At 38.4% G+C, this 17,993-nt stretch overlaps 1 protein-coding gene across 2 annotated transcripts in view; it reads right to left on the reverse strand.

The window, feature by feature from the left end:
• The window catches only part of PRKCE (protein kinase C epsilon), a 295,055-nt gene that overhangs the window by 37,709 nt on the left and 239,353 nt on the right, over window positions 1-17,993 (reverse strand). For both annotated transcript variants that reach the window (XM_063302820.1, XM_063302813.1), the window contains one exon: window positions 2,545-2,699. In XM_063302820.1, the coding sequence (XP_063158890.1) occupies window positions 2,545-2,699 (155 nt within the window). The remainder of the gene's footprint in view (window positions 1-2,544; window positions 2,700-17,993) is intronic.

Consider the following 17,993-nt stretch of genomic DNA (forward strand, 5'->3'; position numbering starts at 1 on the left):
GCAATCTTTGGCACTCCAGATGTCATTGAACCACAACTACTAGCACTCCCTCGGAATCATGGATAGTGGTGAAAGATACTAGGAGTTGAAGATCAGCAATCTCTGCATTTTGGCAGGCAATGCAGAGAAGAGGAACTATGTTTGGCAGCTGGATGTGCGCTTCCCACCACTATTCTTAAAATCACTTTTAAGAATAGTGATGGGATTTTTGACAGATAGAAGCAGATCTTATTTTCCGGCAAATTTGTTAAAAGCAGCCAACTTTTTCCCATATAATACCATTAAATCCAAAATAAGTCATCACATTGTGACATGTGAAAGGTGAAAGGTCCCCTGTGCAAGCACCCAGTAATGTCTGACCCTTTGGGGGGACGCCACTTTTGTGACGTTTTCTTGGCAGACTGTATCGGGGTGGTTTGCCATTGCCTTCCCCAATCGTCACCTTCCCCAGCAAGCATTTTACCAAAGGCTGTGACGTACCCAAGGCCATTTTTAAAAAGGATTTGACAGTAAATAGTTTTTTTGTGTTAAGTAACAACTTTTTAAAAACAAAGATATAGAGGGCACTTCCACTTGTTCTTTTCTGATTGGTTCCATGTCCCTGGGATTCCATGACATCACCTCTGTTCCATTTATTTTCAGCTCAGCTATGCTGTACATCAAACTTCTAAGAAGCTAGTTTGTTCCCTGAGATGCTGTGGTACTGCAGGCCGAGCTGTTTTCCCATTTGAGGAAACATTTGTCTCATTCTCCCTTCCCAGTTCCTAGGCTACAACCATGTTAGCAACTCTTTCAAAGGGAATGGTGGCTTGGCAGCTTTTCAGCCCTCCCCTTTCATATGATCTATTGAGACTTTTTTGTGGACAGACATACTGTATAAACATACAAGAAGAGTGTGTGTGTGTGTGTGTTGCATGTGCAGGTAATTTATTGTACTTCCCTTTTCTGTGATGTGGAATGGAGGGATTGGTGCTGTAGGACTTTTGGCAATTTGAGGAAAAGTAATGACTTTTGCTTTTTGTTCTCAGCATATCAGAATCTGTGGTGTAAACATAATTACATATTGTCTTCAAATTGTTTTAGAGGGATTGGGAAATGGAAGTACCAACAGTGTAGAAGTGTCTCCAGTCATATTTTCCAAAGCAAGTACCTTTTTTTCTCCTCAACAGAACTGGAACATTTCTGGGAATTTTTACATCCCAGGGTAAAAGATATGTTTTTTCTGAAAAGAAGTGAGGAATTTTTTGGGGGGGAGGGGGAACAATACACTGTTTTAGCATCCTTGCTAAAATCTCTCTCTCTCTCTCTCTCTCTCTCTCTCTCTCTCTCTCTCTCTCTCTCTCATATAGTGTGGATTATGTGTGACCGGGTTTGCTCTTAAAATGTTGTAGTAACTTTCAAGTTGCTCATCCCTCTTCCACAGGAATAAATGGACTACTGTCCACACCACTGCATTCCCAGTATGCTGAGGTCCTGGCTGGCAGGACCTAGATAGGAAGAGGTCCTGCAACCTCTAAAAAAGTGAACAAGAGCCCCCTAAAGCAATGAATTCTTACTTCTCTCTCCCCTCCAATGCATGTTCCTTTGTGCTTCCAAACATGTATTATTTTTCTGCTTCATCTTTACTGGTAGTTGGCAGAGATATTGTATATCTGCAGCAACCTCCCCTGTGAATAGTGCTTTGTGACTGCCCTCTTCAAGTACTTCATGAAAGAGAAGTGATCCCACAGCCAACTTCCCTTACTGCAGTTTCTTCTGTATATGCCTGCCAATTTTTATCTGAAGTCATGAAAAACTGCCAGTTTCTTTTTTTTTGTTTTGTTTTGAAAGGGAAAAGAAGGAGAGGAAGAGTGAAACGACAAGATAAAGGCCTTAATAACATAGAGAGATAGTAGGTGAAAATGTATTAAGAAGTTCCTTGTTTCTAATAATAAATATTTATCTCTAAGTGTATTCTTCATGGCATAATGAAAAGTTAGCAATTCAGATTTTGTTATTGTTCAGTCAGATGCCAATCAGCGGCTGCATGGAACAAATTCAAGTTGTCTCCAAAGAGGTTCTTCCTGTTAGGGGCTGAGCCTTCACCCTGACCATCAGGAGAAAAGGACTTCATGTACAAAGCCTCACCAAATGATTATCCCAACTCAGACTGGAGACAACTAAGACAAACAAACCCAGGAAGTGGCAGGGAGTTCCTAAATGAAAGGAAATCCATGGCAGAAGGAGAAAACTGAAGCAATTGCCCTGATCTGCAACCAAAGTCAACGATGGGTCACAGTGTGCCAAGTTTTTAAAATAAGCGTTGCTTGTCTTATAATACAAAACTGGCACCCACAGCTGGCAAGGGCTGCAGAGACGATTCAAATGCTGACATTCAGAATGATAAACAGTCTTCTCCCCACCTCAAAAAGAGTAAGAAAAAAAGTTCCGTGCAAGCAAGCAGAAACCAACGGCCAATGTGGTTGCTAAGAGACCCTGGACTTTAGCCAATACCAAATGAAGAGCTTTAATAATTCTTTATTTCAGCCTCTCAAAGAGAAGTACCTGTAGATGACGCCATGCTGATGTAGAAACATGAGTGCTGATGTGACTTCTGATGCATAGAAGCGGGAGCGAGGCTCGTCAAATTTGCGTGAACGTTGAATCTGAAACATTAGGTCTCCTCCATTGACATATTCCATGACGAAAAATAGGCGGTCCTGAAATTCACAAAAATAAAGCCGTTTCGTTGTTTTTTCCCCCTGAGTTTCACAAAGATGCTACTGTACATTCATGGCACATCAGGAAATTAGGATCTTTATCCAGAAAGGGAAGTAACAACCAACTACAGCTATCTGAACAAGGGGAGGAAATGCTTTCAAATAAAACCACAGGTTTTAAGCCAATGAAGAGTGGCTAGAAAAAATATAGATGTATATTTCAAATGAATACTTTTATTTTTAAGTTTTTAAAGGAACATGTAATAGGTGTATGAGGATCTTTTGTTTAAGTGCAGCAATTCCTTCCATCATGACAAACTAATTCACATGATATTGTTTATATGCTATGAAAAAAAATCTACTTCAGCAGATTTTTCTTTTCTTTTTAAGCATTGTGGAACAACCCAAAACCTCATTTTGGCTTCACCAACATAAAACAGGAAGAAAATTTGTTTGCAGAGACAAAAGAAAAGGAAAAGACTGCTCTTAGGCAATTCTTGGTCAGTGGATGGCACTGAATATTTTAAATTTGCAATCTGTCATTTGACAATGACAGTTCATTCATTCCCTAAAGCAGGGATGGTGAACTTGTGGCTTTTGCAGCTCGTGGACCCCAAGTGATCCACTTTATGCTTAAGCTAGAACCAGCCAAACCACATTATAGCTGAGACTCTGGTGTTCAGCTCCACCCCTGTATCAGCCCCTTGACAGGCTTAATGCAAAGGGAGCTTTGTTAGTCTTCCTATTATGAGATAAAGCAGACCTATTTATAGTAGGACAAATCACTGTATACATGATCTTGGGGAACAGCATGGCTACTAAATATTATCCTGGGAGAATTAACATTTCTCCCACTGTTTCTCTGAAGTGTGCCAGAACTAAACATGCATCCCTCTAATGGTTATTGTGGAAGAGCATTAAAGAATTTTACGAGGAATAGTTTTTAAGAGTGCATTACCCTTCTGTGTACATCTCAGTCATTTGGCCTCCTTTGAGCCCTGACTTCATCTTCACATCCATGAGAAAGTGTTGAGCATGTTATCTTTGTTACCAGAACTACCTAAATGTAAACCATGAAGAACAAGTTTGGGAACTCCTCATGAGAACTTGTGGGTGATGACCACAGCTTCCTGTGAGGAGAAATAAATCCTGGAGCCACTCGTTGGGTGTATCCAAAAATGACCACTGAGCATTCAATGTTTACACATGGAAAGATACCATCAGTGGGGGAATGAAGCTTCATGTAAATTCCAGGCAAAAGGTAATGCCTTTGATGTATTGTTCTCAGCATGAGAAAACCTGCATAAAGAACTTTCCCTCTCACTGGATTCTAGCATAAATCAGTTCATCTTTTCTTCTGCTTGTTTGTTTTTTCACTTTTCAAGGTAATGACACTGTACTACATTACAGCTGCACAAAGATACACCTAGTAGCAGGCAGAACAGGAATTGAGAAAAGCCAAGAGGGACAATTTTCCCTTGCTGTCAGTTCAACACTGAACATTAGGCAGCCTGTTGGAAAGCTGAAGACAGGTTGATTGGCTGAAATATCAGAAAGCAGGAATAAATCACGTAATACATTTTCTACTTTCAAATCTCAGACATGTGTCCGTGCTGTGTGTCAGGCAAGCCAGGAGTATCACCGCTGGTCCTAGACTGCAGGAGTTACTCTTGCACACGGTTCAAACACCCAAATCAGGAAAAGCATCACATGCACAACCTTCAATCACTAGAATCCAGAACTGATAAGACTTATCAGCATTCTCCAAGTGGTATTTTTCCTTTTTTATGTTTCTCATATAAATGGGTGTGAAGATTTTTTTTCCTGATTCCAACAAGTCTTTAACTTTGAGTTTGCTATGTCAATAGATCCTTTTTTTCTTCCTTCTTGGAAACTATTCTGGTAAGTTACATTTCTCCTCCAAATGCTAAAATTCTTCAAGAAATGTCCTAATTTGCTCATGGAATAGAAGTATGTTTGACATGTTAATAATGGGAGCTCCTGGCAAACAGTCCACACACTGCCAATCTAACAGGAATCCGAGCCAATGTAGGTGATTCCACATTAGACCCTTTCTCTAACTGTAGAAAGTCCAGTTTGCTCAAGGAATCCCAAAGTCAATATTGAAATGCATCAAACTCCAGTGTATATATTGTATTTTCGATATACTTTATAAGATACTTGATTAATAATTAGAGGGTTGTGGCATTCTTTCCCAGCCAGCATAAAAATTATGTGTACTTAATTCTAATTTGATGGGATGCTCAAATAGGTTAGTTAGTATTGTTGAAAATAGTAAAAACTGTTTTGCAGTCTTCTGCTTATTTAGGCTATGCACAGGCTCATGATAAAACACAACTTTTGGAATAGTTAAAGTGCTGCATTGTTTCTGACAGGTACATGTGGCTGTTTTGGAATTATTCATTTTTTCTTTGCCAACTGAATGCTTATATATATATATATATATATATATATATATGTAATGTACATCACTAGTATGCTGCTTGACTGTCTTCTGCAGAATTTTGAAAGAACAAAAAGCTGACAGATCATTGTAAATGACACCTGTTGTCAATATGTGCAAGATGTACACTATGTTCACAGTGGGGGCATAAACTCTGTACACACACTTGACTCCTAGGAATAGCCAATCACACTCTGGTTGCCACTGAGGCTGACCCAAACTATAACCATGGCTTGGCATGGCAAGGATTTGGGGCAAGTGAAGCATCCTCTCCAACGTTGCTCTTAGGTGACTAGAGGTGTGCAACTTTGGAAGGCAGGGCTAAGGCTTTCTCTTGGCCTTTGGGTAGCGTGCTGAACACCCAAAAAGGGGTAGGTTTAGAAAAAACTGCCTGGCACCAAAACAAACATTAAGTTGAATTAAAACTAAAATAATTGAATTGAATTGAATTGAATTGAATTGAATTGAATTGAATTGAATTAAATTAAATTAAATACAGTCAATATGACAATGTCTACCTTCTGACACATCAGTAATTGTAACTGACTGGACACTTCTAGGGAGTCCCACCCAAGGCTTTAGGGAGCTGCAAGTAGCCCTTGGGCCTCCTGGACTATCCAGAAAAAGACTGGTTTCTTGACAGCCTTTTCTGAGCCAGATGTTCACCTAGCAAGATGACCTGTTCTTTTGCAAAACACATTGGCTCAAAAACTTATGCATAAGCTCCTGAATGCATGAGATCATATATTTCTGTTGGCTTCTGCCAAGTAGTAAGATAATATCAATAAAGGTATTGCTAGGTTTAAGCCAGCTTAAATCCAGGATAATACCATCCTAGACTGTCCCCATGAATTCTTTTATTTTTCATTAAACATAAAGATGGAAAGTAGCTCTCTTCAAATATTTATTCCATGTGGTGGCAAAGCCCAAAAACTGGTAACTTCTATGGATGAAGTAAACCCTTGTTCCCTTTTGGAATAAGATACAGCAATTTATTTAAAGGAAAGACAACTATCCATTATGTGAACTGAGTCAATGTGTACAAACCAGTAGGAGAGTCTGCAATGAACAGGCAAGATCCTTGCACAAGGAAGCCTCTTATAATTTATACTAATCGGCCAGATATAAAACTACGCAGTAGCATTTAATTCCACATAATACCTCAAAATAGGAAAGTCTTCCTCAAGTCAAGCACAACCCCCGGCAACTTCATGCACACGTCCATGTAGTTTATTAGGCAGCAGTATGGCAGTGGTTTGCCATTGCCTACTTCGGGATACAATAACGAGCACATCACGTTCTATCAGTTCCAGAAAAGGTGAGACCCGTGACGCTGGCTTCTGTGTTGGCTATACATGTGGAAGTTGCTTCCACATGAGACCACCTCATTGTTCTATGTTAGAATCTGTTTTTTAATCTGACAAACATTGATGCTTACAGACTTCAATTTAGTATGTCTCAGGCATACTATGGAACAGCACTGCTTGCAATTCCAAGAAAACCTTTTTGCCATATTGATGGTAGTGCTTCCCTAGCCTTAGACAGACTGTATTACAACAGAAAGGCATGAGACTGCCTCCGATTTGAGAAACCCCTCTGGGATCTATACTTGGCATTTAAAAAGACCAACAGCTTGGTATTACATACCCCCTCTATCAACTGTCATTAACCTGGGCAAATTACAATGGGAAAGTTGCTTCCTAAAGTTTCATCCACAGCATTCTGTAACTTAGGTGACTTTGTCAGTGCTGATTAGCAAGAACCCTGATTAACTACTCTGTATGGAAATACCTGATGTCCTTCATTGTGTTTGTTTACATTAAGAAGCTCAAAGGCTTTACTCAGAAGGCCTAGCAAAGGGGAGAACAGAATCTTACATGTATATGCATGTAACAGAAGCTTAGCAGCTACTTTTTCTAAGAAAATAGTAACTCTGGAAGGGAGTCTCCTTGTTGGTTCTCTGGTCCAAATCTCCCCCTGAAGCCTGTTTTTCTTTAGTGATATGGAAGGCTGCCCCACTTATATCACACACTCATGTAATATGTAGCTCGACTTTGTGGACAAACTGCCAGAGCTTTGCTACTAAAAGCAGAACTCATCTCCATCCCCCTCCTCTATGACTATGTGAAGTGGTTCAGCAGTTCCCATGTACTTATGTGCAAAGGTCAGCCAGTGACAACAGTGGGCTCCAGCTTCACAGCACAACAAGAGACTTCTAAAAGGGTTGTGATCCTCCCGAATGGAAAATTTACAAAAAGAGTCTGGCTGGGTCACAGACTCTGGCCTGACTCTAAGCAATGGATTATTTTCATGATTTATTTGAACACAGTGTCCTGAGTAACTTAAAATTCATTAAATTTCCATAAAGGCAGATTTCTCTTAACGACCAGATACATTCTGCTGGGACAAAAAGTTAGCATAAAAGAAATGGCTGGAATGTACAAAGGCTGAAACCAGGCATGGTTTACTACAGAATATCCCCACAGATATTAATAGCATAATGGGCCTGCTCAAGAGGTCTGCAGCCAAGAGGTCTCATTGATTTCCTGTTCATGAATCACAGAATGGTGTTAAGGCTGCAATATCACTATACTCTCATGCTAGACCTGTTGCATTTTTGCTTTTCAGACAGTTATTGAAAGCTAGAATTTCTTTAGGAAAAAAACATAGTTCCAAACAATGAATTGAAACGTCCTTGCATTTTTCTATCCCAGAGCTTTTACTGGCTTTGTTATGTTTTATTTTCTAAAGTACTTATTATTTCAATATGGATCTATATGTCAGAATGGAAAGATACACTTATCCAGGCTTTGTGGGATAAAACCATTTAGCAGGTTTCAAGACAGAATCATCTACCAACACATCTGCAAGATGGAGGCAAGGAAGGGCAGGAAAAATATAGCCTTCAAAATTCATGTTTTTCAGGATTTTAAGGTTCAGTTTTCAACTAAAATTCATGTTTTTCAGGATTTTAAGGTTCAGTTTTCAACTAAAAAATATGCAAAATAATGTGCCAATTAATAAAAAACGAAATACAAAGGTCACGTTATATTGCAAAAAATGTGTGTCTTACAGGGAAGTGTGCACAAAAATGTTTATGTTGCTGGAAAGAATGCATATAAAAATGCATATATGAAGAGCAATGTAAAAATACAATTTTAATGGAGACTTAAAAATGTAAACTGATGCAAACTAAGCCTGAATTCTTCATATAAATGCTGGTCATTTAATTATTTAAAAATTGTTTTTAGATGATTTTGCATCCTGCCACTGTGTGCTTGGAACTGAAAAATCTAAAACTGAAAAGTGGATTAACATTCTTTAAAAAGTAGCATGCATACAAGGATGCATACAAGCCCACAGCAAAATATTGCAGTAATGAGTATTCCTAGAAAGTCTGCAGCCCATTAACCATGTCCTTTTCCTGGACATTACACTTCGTGCCATCTCATCTTGTTCCATCTATATTTTATTCTCTTGTCCAGATACTGAGCTGTCTATACCAATTTAATATGCTCAGTACTAAGCGACCTTTGTAGGGAAAGATTTCCAAAACAGCACAGTTGTATTTCTGAAGCCTGTTGGGGCTTCCATCCCCTCTTGTGTGTAGATGATGTGTTTCTAACTCCATAAAGACTACCACTTGGAAAACTGACTTGCAATTCCTACACCTAATAAGAGAATACTTGCCAAGGGAAGGGCTTTTTGGGTGGCCTCCACACCCAAAAAGCCCTTCCCTTGGCTTTTGTGTACTTACTTGTGTACTTCCCAGCCATAATGTGTACTTACAGTTTTGGACAAAAGTCAGGACTTTAGAATTAGCTTTCTACCTTTCGTACCAGTTTCTGAGCTTTTGGAAAGCTTACCTCCTTGGTTTCTTGCAACATGGAAAATGACTATGGAATTATCTGCCATCTTGTTAGGAATGCTCATAAAAAAGAAAGATGCTTCTAACAGGAATCTGTTAGAATTTGCTAGCTAGTTTAGTGATTAAGGCCCCAGGCTAGAAACCAGGAGACTGTGAGTTCTAGTCCCGCCTTAAGCATGAAAGCCATCTGGGTGACCTTGGGCCAGTCTCTCTCTCTCGGCTCAACTCACCTCACAGGGTGGTTGTTGTGGAGAAAATAGAAGGAGGAAGGAGTATTGGGTATGTTCGCTGCCTTGAGTTATTTATAAAAATAATAAAGGCAGGATAAAAAAATCTAAAAAAAATCTTCAGAATGTGTTTTTCCCATTTAAGATAAACTATGAAAGAAATGCATGTCCTTATGGATATTGTTAAGGACCTGCTTAAAACACTACAAAAGTAAGTTGAAATGATTTGATTTTACTAAATCTGGAGAGAGTATAAGACTCTTTCAAAACTGTTGATGACTGAAATGAAGTCAGCTTGACAAAGCTACTTTAGAATGCTACTAAAAGTATTGAAAACTTTGAGGGACCCAACTGAAAACAAAAACATTTAGGCAATTTCCTTTTGTTGTCACAAAACATTTTACTACCTGACAAGAAGGACTTTACCGAATAAAGCCTCAACCTGTGCAACATTTTCTGGGCTTAGAGATTAAGATGAGTTGAGACTTCTTATTACTTGGATGAGAGGCTATTAGGAATCCCAGAACCATAGGAAAGACTGGGAAGTCAAAAAATCCAAGAAGGCCATGGCAAACTACTGCTATATAATTGTCAAGAAAACTACACAGACCTATCTATGAAATCATCAGAAATTGACCTTGACTCAAAACAAACTTATCTTTTTACCAAATCAAACTAAAGAATCCACCTTAATTTAACATCTTGCTTCAGTGTGGATGTAACAGATCTGGATGATCACCTTATAAGCTTTTTGTTGGCCTGACTTTAGAAAATGTTTGGAATCTTTAACAACTGTGAATGCAACAGCAACAATGGCAATTTTGAAAAGCACATAAGATGGAAGAACTCTATCTGCAATGGCAAAAGGTGTTTCCAATCTTAACTCAAAAGAACCAGTTATCACTTTTTCCCTGAATTGTTTGGGACCAGGTTACTTATAAGGCATCTCCCCTACCTTGATCTTCCTAGTCTAGTCAGCACTTTGGGGCAGGGCTGCTTCAGCTCTTGATATAACAGAATAGTTATTTATCCCAACAATAAATCTACAAGATGTCCTGCATCACCATCACCTTAAGCTCAGCAGTAACATCTGTTTACAATGAGCCTCAGATGACCTGGATGTCTGCAAGTAAACTTTTAGAATAATAAGTGGGAGGAATGAGGGCACAAGCAGGCTGGGCTGGGCTAGTCACATATAAAAAGCCTTAAAAGGAATGCTAGTCCTGATTGCTAGGACTAAACCTCTGTCAAATTAATTGGGAGATAGAATTCTATTTACCCAAATGTGCTACAACCCACCCAAAAACAGAACATGGGATACCCCCCCCCCAAAAAAATCACCCCAAACAACCACCACATATGCCTTCATTTCCATTATTCTCATTGAATCCAAGACAACCCTCCCTTTTTAAAGATAATATATTTGGAAGAGAAATTGTTTTCTTTTTTGCTAAAAACAAGAATCAGACGTCTATTTTTGAGGGCTTTTGAGACAAAGTTTGATGAGGAGGTAGAGTGTTTTGGCATGAAACTTTTATGGCAAATATAATTTGGCAACAAGGAGAGGGCTCAGGTGAATTCAAGGTGAACTTCTGATTAAGAGACACATAGAATCTATGTTAGATTCATGGGGAAGCTAAAGTTCCTCCTTCCCCTGCCCCCAACAACTTTTTGTGGCTTTTTTTTTTTTTTTTTGAAAAACTTGGCCTTAGAATAATCTTCTGGACACAGAAGGAGCTCATTGCTTTCATTTCAAAAAGTTTATAACAGGTCTAAGTGCTGATTAGGATCAAATAATATAAAAACCATTCTGCTTCAGTTCCCTAAATAACTGGACTTAGAGGGCACTTTAAGATGGACTTAATAAAGCAAGATTTACAATCTGAATAAGTTCATAATTCTCAGACTCATTCTCCTAACCAGAAGTCTAGTTCAAGCTCAATATAGTACATATTTTATGTCATGGAAGTATTTTTTTTCTTCATCGTCTACAGTAGATAGGAAAAAAATAAACTTGAAATCAATTCACACAACCTCAAATGCCTCTTAGACAACCAGTTCCGCTCTCTCATCAGGTGGGCTTTTAAAAAGTCTAGCCAAAGAAAACATGTCCCTAGGTCTATGCTGAGCGAGAATAAAACAATAAAAAATTATTTCAGCTGCTGTAGCTCAGGAAGGAAACAAAAACATTACACAGGAGCAAAAAGGAAAAAAAAATATTCCTGGCTTTCAGACTCCCTGTCCTCTTTCGTAAATGGTTGTCCAGCTCTTAATATAGGCACCAGGCCAAAATTAAAAGCATGTCTTTAAAAAGAACAAAACAAATAAAACCAACAAAATAAACAAAACAGGCCAGGTTTGGCTTTTAATCTAAATCCAGTCTGCAATGCTCTGGATCTTTGGACCAGACAACTAAGTTACACATAGCATGCATTAACTGGCACCACTGCTTACTGAACAAAGCTGCTCTTCTACAAGACTCCAATGAGATATCCCTGCTTTCTTTCCAGATATTCCATCCCCTCCCCCATGCGTGGTATTCACTTCTTTTTCAATTGATGCATAAGAGGTTTGAACATGAGTATACAGGGTGTAGTAAGGGAAAATCTGACTTTATGCACTGAAAAAGGAGGCTTAAGAGCCCTTGCAATATATACATTGCAGACTTACCCCTAAGCTTTGTACAAGCAAGAAAATGTGTGAATACATCTTCAGTTATAAATCTTCGCTCCCCACAGAAACGTTGATGTTAAATATTTCCAAAACATATATGGGTTTGACTGAGTATTTATTCATCTCCAGCCAAAATTTGTTTCTTCCAAATAGGTCATCCATACAGAATAAAGCCAGGATGATTCTAAGGAATTAAATTATCCCCAACGAAGAGGCTATGGAAAGGTATATTTTTATAAAAATTCTCTGAAGTCTTTTGCTAAAACCAGTATGCTTTCTTTTAAAAATAGGAAATTATTCAGCATGTTACACCACAGTGAAAGCTTTAGACATGTTAAGCACCGGTTAAGCTTCAAGGAAGATGCCAATTTCTTGACAAGAAAGGCAATGAGCAGTTCATTTGAAATCACTGGAGCTGCATTTGGCCAGCTTACAAGAGATCCAGTTACCACCTAAACCCATAAATCAAACCATTAGGGCAACCTTTCCTAACCAAGGGGTCTCTACTTGGTTAGAACCACAAATCAATGAGTTCCCAAACTGAGAACTCTGGGAGTTTCATGGACAGAAAGAAAAAAATGATAGTTCTTCCCTCCTCCTCCTCCATCAGAACAACAGATTTTCCCGTATTAGCAGCCCATTTGGTTTCTGTGCTGGACAGAGGAGGATTGAATATTCCACTGCACCTCTTTCAGGCCACAGACTCACCTGCACACAATTTATTCTAGCCTATATTGATTATGTGCCATCAAGTCATTTTCAACTCCTAGCAACCCCATAAATAGATTTTCTCCATGACGATCTATCTCTAACCTGTTCTTTCAAGTTTCCTAACGGTGCACTCATCACCACTGTTAACTGAGTCCATCCACCTTGCTGCTGGTTGTTCTCTTCTTCTCTTTCCTTCCACCTTTCCCAGCATTAGAGCCTTTTCCAGAGAGCTGAGTCTTTGTATAATGTGTCCGAAATAGGATAATTTGAGCCTGGTCATTTGTGCCTCGAGTGAGAACTCTGATTGCTTAAATAACAGGCAGTATTTATTTTCTATTTATTTTTCTAAATTTCTGTATTTTTTGTTTTGCTTCAAGGGAATTGTCAGACTCCACAATCAAATGGTTGAGTAAGTGTCTGATCGTGTTCATCTGCAAGAGAATCACAGCGAGTTGACACGTGTCAAAAGAAGAGAAGGGAGGGGGAATTGCAAGGACTGTGAAACTCTGATGTTTGGATTTCAGGAGGGGGAGTCAAGGACGTTTTGCTGGAGACATCTGCGGCTGGCAGTGTGGGCTGTTGGAAGGAGGGTGGGAAAGAGAGGGGGGAGAATTGTCTCCAGGAGTTGGAATGTTTTAATTGGGGAAATATGTGGGAACTTTTCAATCGCAGATTTCTCCTTGTTCTGTGCACTTGTTCTCAATAAACCTGAATTCTGCATATGCTCGTTGTGGATGAGTTGGGTGAATATTGGAACTAAGGGTGCCAGTTCTTACAGGAATTAACAAAGAAAACCAATGGGGTGCCTAGGGGCCTCCATAACAAACTACAATGACACCAAAATGATGACATGTGCATTATCAAACAAAAAGCACAATTATGTACTTTGATCAGGATGTAGATGTTGTCATTTTTGCCCCTGCAGATGCCCGCTAGGGATAAGTTTAAAAATGGTATCCTGCACCTGTCATCTGATGTCCTGACAAGCAGGAACCACGCCGAGACGAGGAATAGGTCTCTAGTGTTTTATTACTGCTCCAGTAGATAGAAAATCCTAACAAACTGAAGAGGCAAGAGAAAACTCATACAGATAAACCCCAAAAGTCAAGGTGGATCTGTTCTGTGTCTCTTTGAATGACTGCTCAACTCCTCACTACTACGCATGCGTTTTCCCCCCTGGATAGGGGCCCCCTCCTGCTCACCATCAGCGCTCATGACATCTGATACAGTCAATGACGTTGTCTGTGCTTCCTTATCACCACTCCATTTGTAGGCTAGGGCTTAGATACTTTAATGTACATTTTTACGAATACCTATTGAATAGATGTATCACTGATGATTGGAAGGAATAGTTGAGAATTTTATTTCACTTGAAAGATTAAGCAAATTAAATATTCAACCTAATTTTCATTTCTAAATAAATATGGACAATATTATTAATTTTATTGTAAACCGCCCAGAGTCCCTCTTTTGGGGGAGATGGGCGGTAGCAAAATTTGAATAACAAATAAATAAATATTTTTTGTACTTTATATTTTGTGATATAATTCTTTGCTCAAGAATAAAACAAAACAACACTAAAGTGCATACAGAAATGAACATTTTTATGATAAAATACACATGTGCGTATGTTTTGTAAAGCACTATATTGTATTCAACTCTTTGGGCTTCTAGATTGCATGCAGACATGCAAATCAACTAAAGGGACCTGCAAACCAATCTCTGGCCACAAAAGACCCAGATACCAGGTACTGGACCCAAGAATGGGAAAAGACTTTTGCCATAATATTCTGCTTGTATGTTTCCAGAAGCACCAGATCAACCACAGTGGGAAACAGAATTTTAGGCTAATCAGAGTTTCTCCCAGGGTTCTTTGTAGATCAGATGGCTCTCTGGGTTTATTCAGAAAAAAGGAGAAATTCCTGCTCTCTCCTTTCAAATTAATGGATCATCCTAAAACGTTTAGAAAATTAACTCAAATGAGTTTGGGAAGATGAATGAGATAAAACATTAGAGGTGCTAGAGAAATGAATAACAATGACTGGAATTTTGCAGCATGGGAGGAGAAGGTGAAGAGGAAGTAGTTCTTCAATGTAAACATAAAAATAAATTTTAAAAAATTAAAGTCAATATTCTGGCATAGTCCTGATTTTCAAATTTAAAAGGCATTGCTGTAAATATCTAGGGAAACATTACAAAGGTGGCGCCAACGTAGGAAAGCACAGTTAACCTTGACAAGAAGGAAAAGGGCGAATTTCAACAATAAGTATTTTCCTTTTTCTAAACAGCTGGTTTCTTGAACTTCACTTAAGCAGAGGAAATACTCGACAGCTGTTAACATGCGGTTACAAACACTTTTGTTAGCTTCCCCATTTTTTAAAGCATGGCTATAGCGGAGGATAATGGTAAGAAGATGTGTATATTCTCACAAAACAGCCTTTGTAAACATGCATGCTCTATCTATTTTAAAGATTGGTAAGGTGGTCTCTTTTAAAATCTGTACTGCAGCGATCAGCAAGGAATTCTACCAGTCTCAGAAACAAACATTTCAAAATACTCCTTCATCCTCAGACTTTTCAAAAAGAGTTACAAGCCAACAAACTTACGTCCAAACTAAAGAAATGTGTATGTTTATATATATTCTGTTTTATTTCACCATCATGTCACATCACACAATAATATCTTCCATCTTCCTAAATAAATTCCTACTCAAGATCAGGGGTATATTCAGTGTTTGGTCAAAAATATCACTATAACCTTAAAAAAGAGAGAGAGCTTCGATCACACTGTCACAACAACCATCTTGACTTTTTTGACCACATCATGTGGACAGCTGCTGTGTTCTCAACACCTGCTGAGCTAGAATTGCTCAAATGGGTGGCTTGGCTCCTCCTGTTCGGCAAATAGGTTTGAACAGGGATGCTTGGCTTGTCCTGTCCCACCTGCCCCACCACTCACTGCCCCAGCAAGTCAGAGCTGGAAGCCAAGAGCTAACTGGGTTTTTCTGGCATGTTTAGCCACTCCCCTTAGCAATATGACATATAAAGCTCTAAAGCAGCAAAATAACAACAACAACAACAACAATAATAAATCACAACAACAGAAGGTAAAATAAGCAGAACAGGAAAAGGGGTAATTAATTTAAGAGTACCCACTGGCATGAAATATATATAATATAATAATGATGGCAATACTGTAATAATATTATAGTTTTCTGACAATTACAGACTAATACAAAGCCCAAGGAAGAATTAAAAATACTATAAAATTTGAAAACATTAGTTAAATAGAGAGGAGTGCCACAAAGAAAGAGAATTCCTGTATAGTTCTCCACCAGTAATAATTCACTTTAGTACCATGTATATATACATGTATGTGCACAGACATACATGGGTATGTGTGTAAATGCATGCATGCATTGCATGATGGGGAGAATGAAGAAAAGTGATAGATCCATTCAAAGCATTTCCATCTCCAAACTTGAACTAGGCAACAGCAATAACAAACTCACACAACTGCAAATTCTAAGTTGTGTGTTTTAACCTACATTTTCACCTTTCCCATACAAGCAATTCTGCATAGGAGAATTGAAACAGATGGAGTGATGATTTAGCTCTTCGTTTAAATCAAACCAGCTGAGCGATTAAACTAACAAACCTACACACAACCAGATAAAAAGGAACTTCATTCCTTAACATGCATATACTATTCTTGACTGGGGTCCAAACAAAAAGACAAAGCAAGAAAAAAGTCAAAATAATGACATCAATCCATTCTGTAAAAAGCTTTAGTGATGTGAATCTTTGATCACACATCAGAAATAAACTTGCATTTAATATGAGAATTTAAGTATCAACCACCTCTTTGCTATTTTTGGTAATGCTTTGTACAGAGCAATTACACAAATATCTACTCAGAAATAATTCCCAAAGAATTCAATAGGATTCTCTCCCACTCCTGCCCATTTTCATTTAATATCCATAAGTTTATTAATATGGTGTTACAAAGATCAATATGATGAATGTATTTTTAATTTATACACCCAGAACATGGAACTTATCATTAAATGAATAATCACAGATTTATTAAGCTTGGTGGGCAGCAAAAAACGAGATCACACTTCAGTGTTGGAAACATAATGTGACCTCTTCTTTGGGCTGATAAGCAGTTACTTTCTGTTTATGAGTCAGCTCTCTTTCAATGCAATAGAAAGACTGATCAAAATTAATTTCTGTGATCAAGGTTTAATGATTTGTTAAAAATTAGTCTGAATGACAGTCTTTATACAGGATAATACCTTTTTATAGTTTTACTGATTTCTGTGTTTCCTTTTGTTTTTTCTCTTATCTCTTCTCTCTCTTTTGTACAGTATATTACAGCAATAAAAATACAAATTAAAATTAAAAAAAGGACTTCTGAGTGGGTATAGAACTGCAGCCTGAGATATGCACAGGTTATAAAGGCTAGGGATACCAGATCTGGGCTGTAAAAATCCAGTTGACCGCTAGATAGCAGCAAAAAGATACAGAAAAGCTTATTTCTTTACTGCCATCAAGTTGTCATGCAGATTTTTGCAGCTCAGATCTGGCAGCTCTAATAAAGGCTTAAGCAACAGGTCAGACCAGACTACCAAATTATTTTCTCTTTCTTTTCCACAGTCTACCTTTGCTAGAAAAACAATGTAATATATCAGAAAGACCAAGCCCCCTTTCAGATAAAGGAGGGCTTTTGAGTTTTGCATTGCATTGATAGGACTCCCATATCTGGAGTGCAAACGTCAGGGTGTCAAACAGATGGCAGCAAAGAATTAAAGATATATAATTTATAATAAATCTCCCCATCCCACTCCCAATATATCTATATTTTTATAGATATATGACATGTAGGCCTTCTCTGTTGTGGAGACTGGCCCACAGAACAGTCTGTCTCCAGGGATTTGGATGGCCCTAACCCAGCAAGACTTCCGTAAGACTTTATGGACCTATCTCTTCTCCTGAGGTTTGGGCCTGAGTACTATGTGAGCCCATTAAGTGTGGTTTATGTAATGCACATCATGTTCTTTTGTTTTTAATGGTCATGGTAGTTATTTTGTTTTAGCTGCCAAGAGTCTCAGTTCACTTGAATGGCCATATAAATTTATGTAATAAATAAATAAATAGTAAACCTATCTACCTACGTACCTACCATCTGGCCCAGGCAATGCTAATAATTGACGACACTTGAATATTACCTATGTATGGGATCCATTATAGTTTAGCGGTATCTTCTCCAAAAGCTCTGCAGGCTGGAGATTTCAGAAGTTGATGGTAACTGGGTTTGTGTGTCTGTGTGTGCCTTCGAGTCAGGGTTGA

This window comes from Candoia aspera, chromosome 1, assembly GCF_035149785.1.
Source record: "Candoia aspera isolate rCanAsp1 chromosome 1, rCanAsp1.hap2, whole genome shotgun sequence".
Taxonomy (NCBI): Eukaryota; Metazoa; Chordata; class Lepidosauria; order Squamata; family Boidae; genus Candoia; species Candoia aspera.